Raw genomic sequence first — 17,899 nt, 5'->3', positions numbered from 1 at the left:
ACTTATACTTATTCAGAACTGATAGCAAATTGGCCAACGAAAACGATCAACTATCGCGAGCCTTGGAGTAGGAGTCGTCACAGGCTCCGAACCAAATATAATCAACAATGTTAATTATTTTTGTTTATTTCTTTATTTTCACTGTATTATTCTATGTTTTTCAGAAATAATAAAAAAATCACACGTACTATTCACCTCCTCTAATACACCGATTCTCCCCATATGTTATATTACTTTAGATGTTATGCAGCAATTATGCATAAGTTACATCATATTATCTGCAGCATAGATGCACAACAATTTTAGTCAAATTGTTATATGAATTGTAAGAAAGCTTCGGTGGGGGAAAAAAAAAGGCTTTGACGGTGAGAAAGGGAAAAACAAGCTTTGCCGGGAGGGGAAAAATGGTGAGAAAGGAAAAAAAAAAATAAAACAAAACTTCGGCAATAGGGGAGAGAAATAAAAAAAAAAAATGGTTTTGTTGGGGGTTTAATTGGATTTTTCTGAAAAAGTCTAGAAAATTTTAGTTAATTTATAACTAAGTTGATGATATACACAAGTAGAGCTACAAAAACCAGAGTTGAAGAATAGTAGAACTTAATAATTTTCTTATATTTGCATGAAAAGAAAATTCAGTATGAAGAAACATACTTGTAGAAGTAGAGTTCAATTATTATTATTATTATTTTTTGTTAGAAAGCAAGAAGTGCACGATGATGACCTATTACAGAGCAAATTTTCGAAAGTTCATCATAATGTACACATAAACCTTGTCAAATGTGTTGTCGAAAAATCTGAAATAGCAAATCTTCCAATTCTTCTTCAGTAGCAGTGTCCCGCAAATTGTCCAAAATCCAGTAAGAAAACCGAGAGCAAAACTTATGTATAGCCATATCATTTCATTTTCATTCTTGTCATCTATGTTATTTGAAGTTTGTGTTGTCTCACTTCCCTTGCAACTCCGATCAAGAGGGAACCCACAAAGATCAAAATTTCCCATGTAGACTAATGGATCACTGAATAAAGTTAGGAGCTGATTACCGAGTGGAATTTGGCCTGATAAGTTGTTATAGGACAAATTTAAAAACCCCAAAGATGACATATTGGCCATGCTATGAGGAATTCCTCCGGATAAATTGTTTCTAGACAAATCAAGAGACTCCAATTGTTGCAATGCACTGATCTTTTCTGGGATTTCTCCTGTTAAATGATTTCCAGATAAATCCAAACCGAACAATCCTGATAGGTTCATTAGTTCAGTAGGGATTTTACCAATCAAGTTATTATTTGAAAGATCCATTATATTCAAAAGCGTAAGCAGCTTATTATACTCTTGAGAACCACCTTTAGTTGACACTAGCATGCTCTCCATATAATAAACTTCAAGTACATGCATGAGCAAACTAGGAATTTTTCTAATGACTGTCATGGCAATAAAGTTTCCAAAGCTTTGTGGAATGGTGCCTGAGAGCTTATTTCCTGCAAGGTCAAGGATTTGTATGTTACCTAGTAATGAAAGATTGGGTGGAATATTTCCACACAATTTATTGGATCTCAATCTGAGAAATTGGAGTGAGATGAGCCTTCTTCCTACCCATGTTGGTATTTCACCACTGAACTCATTATATCCCAGATCAAGAATGAGTAGTTTTTGACAGTACTTTAAGGACAAAGGTAACTGTCCAGATAGATTGTTATTGCTCAGATGCAATGAATTAAGTGACGAAAGTGAGCACATTGATTTTGGAATCCCTCCAAATATATTGTTTCTTGAAAAATCAAACACTCTAAGTGCTGAAGAGCTATTCCAACAATTAGGCAATTTTCCTGATAAGAGATTGTCTGAAAGATCAAGGACACCCAACTGTGGAAGGTGGCACAAAGGTAAGGGAATAGTGTCAATAAAATTATTTTTGGAAAGTGATAAGTAAATGAGTTTTGGCATACCCATGATGATTCTAGGGAGAATTGGCCCTGAGAATGAATTGTTGTAGATGATTAATACTTCTAAACTAAGAGGGAAATATGGAAGAGGGCCACCGAAGTTGTTAGAACTTATATAAAACTCGATTAGCTTGCTTAAATGCATTAAATTAGGTACTCTGCCACTAATTTGGTTGTCAGATATATCCACATAGTAGGCTCCAGAAATCAAGCTCCAAAACCATTCTGGCATAGCATCAACAATACCAACATTCGTCATATGAAGGATTAATATATTTTCTTGCTTCTGAAGCCATTCTGGGAAATCAGGACCCAAGATGCAAGAACTCATCCAAATGGATTCAAGCTGAAAAGGAGGAAGCCAATTGTGCTCAAACTTTAAAGCCAAGGAGTTTGATGACAAACTCAAATATTTTAACTTTGTCAAACTGGCAAAATGTGCTTCTGACATTTCACCCACAAAGAAATTGGAGTTGAGGTCCAAATAAACTAGCTCTGATAACCTCCCTACACTTTCTGATATAGTCCCATTAATTTGATTGTCATTAAAATAAACTTCTTCCAATGAAACTAGTTGTCCAAGCGATGCAGGAATAGAGCCAAAAATTTGATTATTAGACAAATCAAGAGATCTAAGCCTTTTGAGCTCCCATAGCCATTCAGGTAACTGGCCAGTAAGTCCAGTGTAAGACAGTTCAAGAATCTCTAAACTTGTTTTGATACAACCTGAAAATATAACATCGAAGTCTGACAAATCCATGCTGAGATTGATGCCCGACAGTTTTAAACTTTGCAGCTTGCATAGATTCCTCAATGAAATAGGTATCTCCCCTTGTATAAAAGAGTTTGCAGCTAAATTTAGGTTGTTGAGAGAAACCAAATTTTCAAAGAGGGATGGAATATGACCATGAAGATTGTTATGACTAAGGTCAAGATATTGAAGGCCACTTATATTGAATAACCAAGTGGGTATTGAAGGGGAAATGCGATTACCAGACAAATCAAGCAAAGCAAGTGAGGTGAAGTTTACATGTTGGAGAGAGAGTGGGATGTGTTCAATATCACATGAAGATAAATGGATCTCTTCAACGGAAGGAAGAACATTGAGAGCTTGGAGCCAATTACTAACGTTTTGAAGATTAACGTTCTTCATTTTTAAATGCCTCAGAGAAGAAAGCCCAGAAATCCATAATGCATCATCAATTCTAAATTCGTCCAATCCGAAATCATTGTTCAAGTCAAGATATTGTAGATTGGAGAGATTACCAAGTTGATGAGGGAGGACTCCACCCAATCCAGCTCCGGAGAGGTTAAGATATTGAAGATGGTGAAATGATCCCATGAATTTTGGAACATTAACCCCTCCAAAATTGTTCATGCTCAGGTCAAGGTACTTGAGGTACTTCAAACCCAGTAAGGAAGGCTTCAACTCACCTCCTAAACTCTCGTTAGAAAAAGGGTGTGAATTGCGAAGGTCAAGCATGATCACATGCCTGGTACGGTTGCTACATGCCACACCTTCCCACTTGCAGCAGTCTTCACCCATCCAAGAAGACAACCTGTTGGTAGTATCTTTGAGGCCTTGTTTGAATTCCAACAGAGCGCTTCTCTCAACAGGGTTGCAGCTTGAGTTTAGAACTCCATCGCATAGATTGGTTTCTTGGAGATGAATGCCTAGTAAAGACAGAATCAGGATAAGAAAATGGGCGTTCCCTCTAGCCATGGCTTGTAGATTATGGTTCAGTTTATCATAGGAGAGTGGTCTCTAATTTTGTTAATATACACTACCCCGGGGATTGTCTGTTTCAAGCATTTAGGGGGCGTTTGGTTTAGGGGAATAAGAGTGGGGAATAGGAATGGGAATCGTTGATTCCCATTGTTAATGTTTGGATTATAGGAATAAGAATACAAATAAGGGAATGAATCCTTGAAATTGGGTAATAACTCATTCCCATGTACCTCCCCTTCAATGAGCCATTACCCTATTTTCATCAATCAAAATATTCTCTTATTCCAAAAATACCCTCGAGCTAAAACTAAAATTTTCTTCCTTAATATCAAATATCAAAATATATTTATTTATTTTTTCTTTCATATCACTTCTCTCTCCTTGTTCTCTCTCATCATTTTATCACATACTTTCTCTCTCTTATCACACTCTCTTTCCTTTTTTTCTCATTACCTTTCTCTCTCATCATACTTTCTCTCTCCTCAATCTCTTCCATCGTACTCTTTTCCTTCTTTTTTTCTCATCATACTTTCTCTCTCATCACACTTTCTCTCTCCTCAATCTCTCTCATCACACTCCCTTTTCTCTTTTTTTTTTCTCATTTACACTTTCGCTCTCATCACACTTTCTCTCTCCTCAATCTCTCTTGTCACACTCCCTCTTTTTTTTCCTCAACACACTTTCTCTCTCATCAAACTTTCTCCCTCATCATACTTTCTCTCTCCTCAATCTCTCCCATAACACTTAATGTTCTCTTTTTTTCATCACACTTTCTCTCTCATCATACTTTATTTCTCACCATACTTTCTCTCTCCTCAATCTCTCTCATCACACTCTCTCTCCTCATTTTTTTTCTCATTACATTTTCTCTCTCTTCATCCTCTCCCATCGTACTTTCTCTCACATCATATTTTCTCTCTCATCTTCTCTCATCATGCTCTCTCCTATCACACTCTCTTTTCTCATTTTCTCTCATCACACTTTCTCTCTCTTCATTCTTTCACATCACACTTTCTCTCTCTTCATTCTTTCTCATCACACTTTCTCTCTCATCATTCTCTTTCATTATATTTTTCTCTCACATTTATCTTTCTCTCACATCTAATTTTTTCTCTTATTTTTCTTTAAGGGTAAAAAAGTAAATTTTGATTTATTCCGATAGAAAATATGCAACTAACCAAACATTGCTTTTAAGAGTGATATCCATGCTCATACACATTCCCATTCCACAATACAATGATTCCCATTTCGATTCCTATTCCTAACAAAGAACCAAACACCCCCTTAATGTTTCTTCCAAAGACCAACATCCAAAAGTCAAAGTCAACTAACATGTGGTGGAGCAAAGTTCACGGAAGACTTTCAGTCTCTGAGATTAAATGTCCATCTTTATCATCTTTATCATTTTTTATCACCAAATAAAAAATGTAAATAAAAGATGCTTGATTTCTAGATGTCTATTATAAATAATTTATTTTAATGATGGATAGAAAAATTTTATTTAGATCGTTCTTCCGGATTAGTTAGATTTATTTTTTTTTTTTATTTTTTAGCTATTTAATCGACTTTCTTTTTAGCCAAGTCAAATAACATGGGAGTGGAGAAACGTTTATGGCCGTGATGAGACTTATTCTTGGGCAAAAGTGAAAGGACGTCCATCATCCTCTTTTATTTATTATAAAAAAAAGCATCACATCCCATATTTTATTTTCTAAAATTATCCTTATTTTAGTGTTATTGTAACGTTCATGATTGCCCATGTTTAAAATTTTGACCCATGTCTAGATTTCGATCTTAAATCAGAATGATACGATTTCGATATCATATATATCGTGTCGTGCCGATACGTATTTTTTATTTATATATAATAATGATTAGATAAATATATTTATTATGTATAATTTAAAAATAAATTATATATTAATTTTATATAAGTTCTCCATTATTAAACAACTTAATATTATTATAAAAATAATTAAATATCATTTTAAAAAAATAATTGATGTATAAATAACTCTAATTAAAATTGATATATCATAATATAATATGTTAAATGGAAGCAATGATTCTTGTAATATTTTACTTAGAATTGGTACTATTATAGTTCTCGAATATCTAGATTAAATACTCATAATTATATAAGTTAATACAAAATACTATTTTATATATAATAATCATATAAATTAACTATTTGTTTATTTAATTAATTAATAGTTTAAATAATATATATTTAAAATAGTAAAAAAAATTAGAATATCAATTAAATATTAAAATAGTAAAAAAATATAAAATAATTAAAATATATATATATAAGAATAAAAATTTAATTTATTAGAATTTTTATAAAATTTTTTAGAATTTTTTAAATAGTAAAAATAATTTCAAAATATTATTTAATAAAATTTCTTATTTTTTAAAAAATTTTAAATATATTTTTTATATTTTATTAGGATAATTTAATTAGGGTTTATAAAAGACTCTTTAAAATATCACAATTAAGTGGAAATGAGAATTGTTTGATTTATTTAATTTATAAAATTAATTTTGCACAGTAACCCATGCTGAAGCCGTGACATCGCGACCCATCTGACGCCCCGCGGACGCCTCCGACAGCGCCGGAGGTGTCCGATGACACCTCCGGCGGCACCAGAGGTGTCCGGCGATGCTTCCAGCAATGCCAGAAGCGCCTCGTGTCGCTTTCGGCACCACTAGAAACGTCACGTTGCGACGCCTCCGTCGCCTCCGACGCTTTTGTCGCCCTGCGACACTTCTGGCGGCACGGGAAGATTCTGACGATGCTATCCATGCTACCGCGTGATGACAAGTGACGCACGACGCAACGAAATCTTCCCTAGTTCGGTGCCGATTTCAGTGCATAGGCGGAATGATAAATTTCGCCTATTCCGCCCGACACGGAATGAAATTTTGAACTATAATGGCTACTATTCGATCAATTAAAATAATTATGATCCCGTAAATATTATAAAATAATTATAACTGTTATAATTCAATAGATACTACACGTATACAATTATAACAGACTACTCTAATACAATATGATTAGAAATAAACTATCTATATTATATTAAATGGTACTCCAAACTATCATATTATACTATTTTAACATTCTTTTAGTGCTAGTCTTTTGAATATGAATAGTGATAAATACACATCTTTTAGTGCTAGTCTTATAAATATGAATAGAGATAAATACAAATACATAGACATTAGGTGCATGATGAAATAAATTTTAGATAGTCAACTTTTGAGAATCGACCCCTGATTATTACGTTAGAAATACCATATATCCACCACTATGTTATGCCCTAGGGGCCCAAACTATTATATTATAGCAACTACGATCCATAGCTGTTAAAATATGATGTTGACCAATATTGACTAGTGTTGACAAGAGATGAAGTGTCCATAGCATTAAGAGTTATGGATTGTAATACGATAAAACTAGGATATATATATATTCACTGTTATGCACTAGCCAACATGAATATTTAATCTATCTTTATCCTTCTAACTTATGAATCCTTCGCTAATAAAAATCTTTCCTCCTACTTTTTTTCCCTTAATGTCTTGAAGATATATCAATACAAATAATACGTGATTGAAAAAAAATGATGGATTCTTAGAAAAAAATCTTTTTTTTCTTTTAGGTGTGTTTCCTAATTTACTTCGATTTTTTTTTCATAGGTCAAAAATATGTTCATATTGTAAGACTGTTTAATATATATAAAAAAACACTTGGACTTTTGCTTGAGGGAATAATGATAGTGGTGTCAACATCTGGTGTCCTCCCAAAGAGGAATCACATTACTCATAAGCACGATTTCTTGAAATTAATAGATGAAGAAAAAAACATAGAATAGAAAATAATTTTTTAATATGTATTTATTAAAATCAATAAATTTATTTATATAAAATTATTTTTTATTATTATCATTAACACTCACAGTAAATAAGGAGTCGCATTACTCGGAGATGCATGCACCGAATCATATTACTCAGATATGCATGCACAGCTCACAGTAAAATAAGGAATCATGTTACAAGATAGCTATGATTTAGAGTTGTTAGAACATAATTTACTTGTGTTGATCAAAATTATGTTACAATATCTTTATTTTTTAAATATCTATGTTACAATATCTTTAAAAATAAAGATAGTTTTGAAAATAAAGATATATTAACGCAGAATGAGATGTTTTTTATAATAAATAAAAAATGCCCCTGATTTTAATAAAAACAGAGCGACCTTTTTTTTTTACCCAACTTTCTTTGAGATTAAATGGCATCTCCATCACATTTTTTTAGTTATTTAATTGGCTTTTATTAGCCAAGTCAATAACATGTGGTGGAGAAAAGTTTATGGCCATTATGAGGGAGCACATCCTCTGGACCACTTTTTTATGGTCCAGGGAATGTGTCATTCGTATTTGTGGTCAGATCGTGATGGTGATCTGATCATAAATGATTACGATCCCTTCCTGGTTCACCGTCCATATTTTAGAGAACCATACATAGGTGATTAATGATTTGTATATTGCATATGTGATTTGCATGTGCAGTGAAAAAAACAAAACCTTATGCAGTTCATTTGAACCAATTTAGAGTAAACCAATTTTGTTTGAAGTCCTAAGCTACTCTAGGGGTGCAAATGAACAGAATATGGTATAAAATTATTAATATTTAAATTTAAGTTCAAAAAATATATAATATTTAAATTCAATTCAAAGTTTAAAAATATAAATAATTTTAACTAGAACTTAATTCAAAATAAAATTTGAACTCCATTTCAATTAGAATTGTTTGAAGAACTCTACTTCCAGTTAGATTTGAGTTATTAGATAATATAATAAATAATAATAATTAAATAAAAACTTCTGAGGAACCGGATATAATATTATAGGTTAAAATTTGACTTAAAAAATTATCGAATTCACTTAAATTTGATAATTTTAAATATAAATTAATATTTTTTAAATCGAGCTCAAATCGTACAGAACGTCCTACAGGCTCGCCAAAGGCCACACTACAGTACTGACTATGCCACTTGGTAGATTTGTTTTCACAGCCCAAGAGAGAGAGAGAGAGCGAGGGGTGAGATGGCTAGCAGATATCTCATTCACCATGGCAGTTCATCCATGTCTGACGGCGAAGACCTTGTCACACACAGCCACTACTACTACTGTGCTAGGTGGAGAATTAGTTACTGGTGGAAGCTTCAAGCTGTGGGTTTCAGAGACAACAAGGTGGAAGACATAGTGGCATGGAAATTGGAAAGGATGAAAGAAGATGGATAAGAATTTAATTAGATGAAGATTCCATGTAGGATGCCTAATATACATTTTGAAGACATGGTGACAAAAAATGATTTGCTCATCCCCAATTCCTCCATCAGTAGAAATCAACACGCAAAAAGTAAATCACATATGACTAAGTCTTAGTCGAATAGTGCATGGAGGATACATTTTGTAGACATGGTAATATACTGCATGGATCACATCATTTTTTTAACAGCAACTTAATCATCAATTGATGAATATTAAATTTCAACATAAAATCTAAACATTATGTTAAGCAGGTTTTAACTATCGACACTAGCAAGCAAGGTAAGCAGAAACAAACATGCACATGATTTGGTGTTTTCCAACTAACCAAACCTGAAATCGCGAATTATTAGAGGGATAAAATTTGTTATTCCATTGTCCATAGGGAGTAATGAACATAAGCACCAGTAAAACTGTTCTATTTGGAAACACTTTTCCATATAACTAACTAAATTCCTCTGGAAGTTTACCCACAGGACACCCAGGGAAAAAATGAGTAAAATGGTAAACACCAGATGGTATCGAGTTCATCAGTTGATAGCATCGACTTTTTTTCTTATAACATCGCTTTATTAATCATGAACGAGAGGGCTGTAAATAGGGTACCACATATTGCGAGCAACATACTCCGCTGTTTCCTCCTGAAATAATGCATGTAAAGGCACTTCCATAACTTCTAGATAACAAGGTAAACAATCAAATTAAGGATAAAAGACGACGTAAATTTTTTGCAGTACCTTTGACATGTGAGAAAGTTCTTTGATACTCACGTCACCATGCCCTTCGGCGAGACCTTCAGCGACAGCAGCGTGTACTACGGCTGCCCCAACTTGTGTTGTAATATGCCTTATACTGGATAAAGATGGTTAAGTTAGGAAGACAGATTATAAGGTACCAATATTTTACAGCCATATTTCATTCTTATAGGATGCTAAATTTACCTTGAAATAGAAGGGAAGATGATTCCTTTTTGAATATCTTCATCTGTTATGTATGATGCCAGACTGTTTTAAGAACCATTAAGTCAAGATTCCAGTCAGTAACCGAGATGAACCAAATCCATTTTGCATGGTAAATGGCAAATAGAGTAATAGAGGTTGCAGCTTTTGAATGGTCATTTCTAAATAAATAGATAATACAGATCTTTGTGCACTTAATTCAAATTAAGCCCGCCTAATAATCTCATTCCCTTATCACAACCAAAGTGGTAAGGTTTCTTTTTTAAGAAAATGTAAGTTTTTTATTTTAAAAAAATAAGTAATGACTTGCCATTCAGCTGCAGCTTGAAGCATCCCATCTGAAATATGTTTAGCGCCAGAAAGAAGTGCTCCTAATCCAATCCTGAAATTTTAATACCTTCAGTAGCATTAGTCGCAAAAAATGTAGAACAAGGCTCAATTTAAAATATGCCAACTTTAATAACAATAGCAATCTGAGGTAAAAATCAGACCAGACAATGCAGTTCGACTAGAAGAAAAAAAAAAAAACTGATTTTGGATACAACACGGTTGTCCAATTAGACCAGATCTGAATTAGAACTGATTAATAAAGGGTAGAGCTGACCAATTCTATAAAAACTAGCTGTCATTCTCCCATGAATTCCTAAAATATTCATTTATCTACTCTAATATTAGATGGACAAAGGTGTATTTTTTTACAATTTTAATAAACCAGTAGCATAAAAATCTAAGAAACCTTAATTGGATAATTTGAGACCATTAATTTGAGACCCACCACACTTGAACCTTGGTTAATGTATAAATGCATCAAAAAAATACTTATTTTTTAGATTCTGATAAATTAGATAGATCTATAATGGTTAATATAAGTACAAATTGTATAACTAAAATTCAAAAATGTTATATTGGTTCTTGGTTTGATATGCATTGCAATCTGACAAAGTGATCCATTGGTTCAACTAGTGACCAATGACCCAAAGCTTTTCTAGCTATTTTCGAACTGATTCAACCAACTATGCTGTTAACATGGCAGCATAGTGGCCCCAGGACATAGCCGAGTTGGTCACCACATGGTAGATTTGCAAAAATAGGCAAGGGTTGATTCCCGACGAAGCCAGTGGAAATATCTTCCCATCTGGTGGCCTACTCGGTTTCCGGATTTACCTTTCTACATATGACTGTCATGTGCTGAGATCAGCGCATGACCTTTTGCAAAAACATGGCAGCATAGTGATGAGCTCCTCCATATAACTTTTGTAGCATAATGTCCTCTTCATGAGCTTCCCCTTGTTCACCAATTGGTCCGACGCCTGACTTGCCCAGCTCCAGCCGATGTCTAACACAGTGATCTCTTCCCCACCCTGGAGCTCAACAGCTGATCAATTCCACAGGCAGCCAAGGGAGTGAGATAGTTTACTCCCACTTACAATCTTCTTTCAATTGCCTCATTGCCTGCGATCAATCTGAAGCTTCTTTTACTTTGAGTAGGCCTTGTTACTTCTTCCACATCATCTTCTCTGTTCAGGGATTCAATTTCTATTCATTTTCAGATATCTAATCTTTTCAGCATGATGCACTCCATGCAAATTTCTCACGTTGGCCTTCTTAATAGTAAGCCTTCTAGTGCTAGACAAACTGTTGATATATCAAGGAATATCTACGCTTACTCCAGTGGAAGACTACTCAATATCAGTCCTTGTCATCCCTGATTCATTAAGATGCTTCTATTATATTTTAACAAATGTTCATTGGTCAAAAATAAGAATTATAGATTTTGGAACTCAGAATATGTCTGATAATATTACTCTTTTGAGGTAACTGTTACTCTTTTCTCTAATCTTAAAGCTACATCTCATCCTAGGAGTGCTAATTTAGCGGATGAATCACTCGTATTTGTGCTGGGTTGTTCAGGTCAAGTCTTACACCATCCTTAACACTTTCGTCTGTCCTCTTTTGTACCCAAATTTCTTTGAATTTATTTATGTTAATAAACTAAGTTGTAAGATTGTTAAGTAAAACTGCATTTATTTGCTCTTGTAATTGACCCTCTCCACGTACACAGTTATCAAGAACATTTTGGAAACCTACACAATATAGTCCTAATTTGTCCGATCTTCAGAAATTTGAATGCCCTTTCAATTAAGAAAACATGCACAATAATCATTGCCTCTTAGTATCTATAAATGTGCTGTGCACCTTTATCTTTAGTAGATTTAATATTTGGGAGTCAAGTCAATGTTTCATCAAAATTTGGTTTAACTTCCTCATTACTTAGACAACCACTCGAGAATAACAGACTTTTCTTATTAAAAGTCTATTCCAAGTTTTCTTCCATTTTCTCTTTTTTCTGCACTGAGATAATAATTCAATTAGAGTCTATTAGCTTGCAACAACTACAAGAAGTATTTTTCTCATAAACTTTCCATTCTCTATCACAAGGGTGTACTTAATCAATCTCCGTGTTCACATACAACTTAACTAGGAGTTGCTGAGAGAAAAAGATGGCCTTCTAGCATCTAATCCTTAGTGTGTTACGTTCTAAATTTTTAGGTCCAAGTCGTGTTTCCTCAAAATTCGATTTTGAATCCTTTGTTTATTTTCATAGATGGCTATTCTAGAATGGCATAGCTTTTCTTTAAAAAAAAAACTTTTTGAATGTTTTTTTTTCATTTTCTCTTCCTCTGAGATAAGAGCTCAATTTGGAGTATCCATTAAAGCCTCAAAAATAATCAAGCTAATGCGTATTCTTCTCACACATTTGACCTTTCCCTCTTTCATAATATTCTTCACTTATCTTATGTCCTTATAAATCTTAATAAAGCAGTGTTACTGAGAAAAAATGATCAAGTTGAGATAACACATACAATATAACTAGTATAGGAGTTCCTCTTAAATTTAGGACAATACCATTTTCATAGTATGTTATGTTAAAAATCAAAGTCGCCTACTATTCTTCTTGGTTAACCCTTTCACAAATCATTTCCTTCGTGATTCTCTAACCAGTTATTCGGTTGTAATGTTTTTTCATTTCATGTCTCCGGATAGAAACATTGTCTTTTAGATCTATCAAATGCATCTTTCTTGGTTACCCTCGTATGTGGAAGGGTATCAATGTTACTCTCTTGAGTTGCAACATACGTTTAATATTGCAGATTACATTCTTTAAGTCTACTCCATTCTTTTCCCACCTCACCTACTTTTGATTTGTCATAGGGCTAGAGGCTCTCCCTGCTCTCTGCTCCTACTGTATTTTCTTCTTCTAAAGCAATGTACTAGTATTGACATTGCTGATGATTTATAGTAAAAAACCTATCGTTTACCCAATTAGTGTTACTCCTTGAAAACCCACTCTTGTTCCAAAATTGTCTTCAGCCCCAAATTCAGCCACTGATTTGGACTTTCCATTACCTTTTGGAGAGGTACGTATAAGCAAGGACTCAAATTTGGCTCTATGCCAGTCAGCACATGAGAATTTTTTAATTCCGCCCACCAACTGTCATGCAAGAACACACAATACACCCCAACAACACCTGCATCTCCACAAGAAGCACTCTCCTGAAGCTACTAGGATTTTGGTATGCCTCTTCCACTGCAAGTGACACCTCAACATCACTGTGTCATTACCTCCTTCACGAGTGACAAGATTCTGAAGACGCTGTGAGAAGCACTCCGTCAAAGGAAACTAGGGTTCTAACTTCTAACCTTCTAGTACACCTCTTCCTTTTCATGACACCGTGACAACATCAGCGTTCTTCCTCTGCAAGCAACAAGGCACTACGAGGACTTTGCCAAAGCAAACAAGGGTTCTAGTATGCCTCTTCCTCTACCTCTCCACATCCTCCTTTACCATATACTCTTTCTCCACCTCCTTGGAGCAATCAACACCCAACTAAAAACGAATGATATTGTTCCGAAACATAGTCGCTCTTTGGCCAAAACTCTGAATTGAGTGGAAACTTTAACCCTTGTCTGTAGGTGCACTATTTTGCATTCTTTTTTTCGATGTATCTCCTATTCTTCTTTATACTTACCAATTCTACTTTATTTCTTCTTTGACCTCATGTATATTTCTAAGATTATTTCCGATGTTCTATCTGATTCAGATGCTAATACATTATAGTTGATAAGGTGACAACCTTCCATTCTAATGGCATTTGACAAGCTTCCCTATGTAGATGTCCTTTGAAGGCATTGTCTATCAGTTAAAGCCCAAACAAGTGGTTAAAGGATACATTAAATTTTTAGAGTTGATACCTTGATATTCGATTCACCTTTTTCTTAGCAACCATCTTAGTGGTTAATATATCAACTAGACATAAATAATGTATTTCACAATAAGGAGGTATACATGGAGCACCTCCAACGTTTATTTCTCAAGAGGAGATTGATCCAGTGTTAAGTTAAATCAGCTTGTATGGGTTAAAGTTATTTTGCCAAGGCATGGTTTTGTAATTAACCTTAGCCGACCTTATCTAGTGGGATAAAGCTAGGTTGTTATTGTATGATTTTATAATTAACCTATTGTTCTTCAGTTTGGAATGACTCGTCACCCAATATTTTCCCTTAACTCACTTTAGAAAGCATATGCTATTGTTTATGTAAATTGTGTCATCATTATTAGTGATTATTGTATAAATCATGACTAAAAGCATAATTTTCTTAGCACTTTCAAACCAAGATCTTCGCACCTTGAAGTGTTTTCTTAGCATAAAAATTGCTAGGTTAGGGAGAGAGATCTATATCTCTCAATGGAAATCTGTGTTTGACATGATCAAAGAGGCTAGTATCTTGGGAGATATTATTTGATCTATGGAAGTATAGGAGACTAATCAAAAAGTTGTATTACCTTCCCGTCAACAAGTCATATCTCATTTTTAGTTTGTGTATAGTCAATTTCTTGAGGCTCCATGCCATGACCATTAGGAAGTAGCCTTAAGAATTCTATTATACCTAAGGTAGGCTCTCTCATAGATTATTATAAGGACATCATGTTCTTCTTTAAGGCAATCTGATATTTTATAAGAGAATAAAGAAAATAGTTGTAACTAGGTGAAGTATATAGGTGAAATACATAATTCTGGTTCTTATAACATTTAGGCTTATCTAGTTCAAATAGCTAATGAATGAGCTAGGTAATGTTGCTAGCGAGCCAATGCAATTATATTGTAATAATCAAATTGCTAGGCATATTGCCCTCAGTGGTGGTGTCGCTCACTCCAAGGAGATTCTCATCACTTTTATTAGTTTGAATGATCACTTAATTAATATGTTCACAAACTATAGGAATTACTAGAACTGTGTAGATTCGTAATAAGCTAATTTTTATAATATTTTTGAACCAACATAAAAGGGAGTGTTGAGGAAAAAATAGTAAACAGAGAACAAGACACAATTATAAGTATACCAACTTCAGCGATGTAAATGAATAAGAACAATAATGGAAATCTCTTTCAAAGAAGAGGTCTACCTAAGCGAAAAAACATAAACTCTAGTGAAACATGAGCTATGTGAAAGAAACTCATACCCAGGAAACAGATACATGTTGTTTGCTTGATTGACATAACCTACTTTCCCATTTCCTGAAACAGGAGAGGAAAAGTTTAGGAACCAAAACTTCACAAAGTACAAATGTATAATTTCCATGAAAAGAGAGTTCTTACCTAAATCTACATTTTCAAAAGGGCTTCCGCTAGCAAAAATTATGTTTTCACCAGCATACTTGAATGCATCCTTAGGAGTGCACTCAGCTACAAAATAAAAGGCATGCTTTTAAACATATACAAACAACTACTAGCCAAAAGTAAAGCTAAATGTTGTGTGAAGCTTAATAAAAAATACCATTCTTTGTGGGATTTGACATAGCAAATATTGCAGGGCGACAGGAATCAGAGTGTTGCATGGCCCTAAGGACCTATAGACAGGTATAGATCAGTTGGATGTCACTAAAGGCAATTTTTTGGGATCATATGGTGTAGATGAACCTATGGATATGAACATTTAATTCATTCCATGACAAAGAAGTCCATACTTGATGACGATCATCACCATGCAACTATAGAATTATATTGTCTAAAACCATTGAATGCATTTGCAGGAAAGCTCAGCATACCTCTTCATTGAAGATACCACCAACTCCTGACAATCCTAAAAGAACGTGGGGTTTCACTTTTTTGACCTAAAATAGATTAGGGCCTTTCATAAGTATGGAAATAATTGATACCAAGCAGCTATTGTATGTAAATAAAAGGAAGGGTTAATTACCGAAAAAAATATATATACTTTCCAGCTTTTAGAAATTCAGTCTAACCTTTCATTTTCAAGAAAAAAAATCAAAATTATATTTTTTGAACTTTTCTATCACCAAACGATTTGGATTTGCTTTATATTATTTGGGATGTCATGCTACCCATATATTTGTTATAAAATTGAATACGATAGGACAATTTGGTTAAAATTGGAAGGCAAGCATATTGTTGTTAGCACCTAAAGGTACTGGATATTTTCATTAGTTAATCACCAGAAAAATCAATAAGTTGCATATTGATAACAAAAACCTAAGAGAATAAACTTACCTCTCAAAAAAATTACAAAGCATCATGTATCTAATCTAATCCAGTCTAGAAGATGAGTTATATTGAATACTTACTACTTCTTGTAGGCTAGCACCTTCTCTAAGTCCTTCGACTTCCTCTGGACCATAGCCACGAGCAAATGGAGCAGCTGCAGGATCAATTCCTTTCCTATCCTTTGTAATAAGACCCTGCATATAATAATTTAAGTAGACCTGTTAGATTTACAAGTAGCCATATAAAAGTGCCAAATTTTGGTGAATAAATTTTTAATGTGTAAAGAATATTTCAATTCATACAATATGAAGACTGAACAACTACAGCTAAACTAATTTGTGGCTTCCTTGCATCACATTTATGGAGTAGAACGAAATAATCTCGGAGTGAGAAAGAGCCATACAAATAAGCAAGGAAAGACTTACCCAATGAAAAATATCATAAAAAACTTGGGCAAAAATAATTAAAACATGTACAGATATTTAAGATAATATAGTTCAGATCTATGATAAAAGTTTATGCAGGACAGCTGATGTGCATGTAGAGGCAGCTAAGCGTTAGTGAATTTTTAGCAATAATAGTGATCTTGTTGACAAGATAAAAAAAATGAAGTAGATGAGAAGGCAAAACCATCCTGAACAAATGATTGAAAAAAGTAAGGAATGAAAGTCAATTCAACCCAGTGAATTCTTTGGACTTGTTTGTATCAAGTTGTATCGCCTGATACAGAACCCTATTTTGCTTCATGCAATGACTAATTTAACTGCAAGGAACGAGTTCATTTGACCACTTTAATCTCATCTTGACCTCTTTTGCATCTGCTCATAATTGACATCTGATGGCAAGAATTTAACTTCTTGATGGTCACGTAAACACACTGCTAGACAAAGTAGTTTGCATGCCATGACTAAGATTTCACATGCTAGATGTGAACGCCCATGAATAGATGGAAAATTTTCTTAACACGCTGACAAAAAAAAAAGTGTAACCTATGTTATTAATAGAGACGGTATATTAAATGTGCATCAAACCATACTAGTGTAAATTGTACAAGTACATCATGATTCCCTGAAGCACAAACATATGTGACATGGCCTTCCAGTAGTCCAGTACTGGATATCATGAATGTATTTAAGTTTCGATTCTAAAGATGCAGAATAGTTTAAGACAATCTCAACACAAAGTTCATTCTCATACTACACGAAATTCATTTTATTAGTAGTAAGAGCTGCTCCTACTAACAAAAAGGGCACCCGTGCATGATGCGGGGTCCCGTGGAACGGTCAGACCATATTAGGTATATTGTATACAGCCTTTCCTACTTTGTAAGAGGTTGTTTCTGCGACTAGAACAGTGACC

At 33.9% G+C, this 17,899-nt stretch overlaps 2 protein-coding genes across 2 annotated transcripts in view; both read right to left on the bottom strand.

The window, feature by feature from the left end:
• Nucleotides 1-724: 724 nt before the first annotated feature.
• On the bottom strand, nt 725-3,673 carry LOC121990620 (receptor-like protein EIX1). The gene has a single exon (XM_042544723.1). The coding sequence runs from the start codon at nt 3,665-3,667 to the stop codon at nt 725-727; it is 2,943 nt and encodes a 980-aa protein (XP_042400657.1). The 5' UTR covers nt 3,668-3,673.
• A 5,666-nt stretch (nt 3,674-9,339) lies between these two features.
• LOC121989327 (NAD-dependent malic enzyme 59 kDa isoform, mitochondrial-like) overlaps nt 9,340-17,899 on the bottom strand; it is a 32,186-nt gene continuing 23,626 nt past the window's right edge. Inside the window, exons 11-19 of the mRNA XM_042543307.1 lie at nt 16,621-16,734; nt 16,084-16,149; nt 15,813-15,885; nt 15,635-15,721; nt 15,499-15,553; nt 10,285-10,356; nt 9,957-10,019; nt 9,753-9,867; nt 9,340-9,656 (exon numbers count right to left, since the gene is read on the bottom strand). Coding sequence (XP_042399241.1) covers nt 9,588-9,656; nt 9,753-9,867; nt 9,957-10,019; nt 10,285-10,356; nt 15,499-15,553; nt 15,635-15,721; nt 15,813-15,885; nt 16,084-16,149; nt 16,621-16,734 — 714 coding nt within the window. The 3' untranslated portion in view covers nt 9,340-9,587. The remainder of the gene's footprint in view (nt 9,657-9,752; nt 9,868-9,956; nt 10,020-10,284; nt 10,357-15,498; nt 15,554-15,634; nt 15,722-15,812; nt 15,886-16,083; nt 16,150-16,620; nt 16,735-17,899) is intronic.

The sequence above is a fragment of the Zingiber officinale genome, chromosome 6B (assembly GCF_018446385.1).
Source record: "Zingiber officinale cultivar Zhangliang chromosome 6B, Zo_v1.1, whole genome shotgun sequence".
Taxonomy (NCBI): Eukaryota; Viridiplantae; Streptophyta; class Magnoliopsida; order Zingiberales; family Zingiberaceae; genus Zingiber; species Zingiber officinale.
Note: the sequence above shows the minus strand (reverse complement) of the source record. Positions and strands in the feature narration are given on the sequence as shown.

Coding starts and splice junctions, on each gene's coding strand:
- LOC121990620 (XM_042544723.1), bottom strand. CDS start 3,667: ATGGCTAGAGGGAACGCCCATTTTCTTATCCTGATTCTGTCTTTACTA.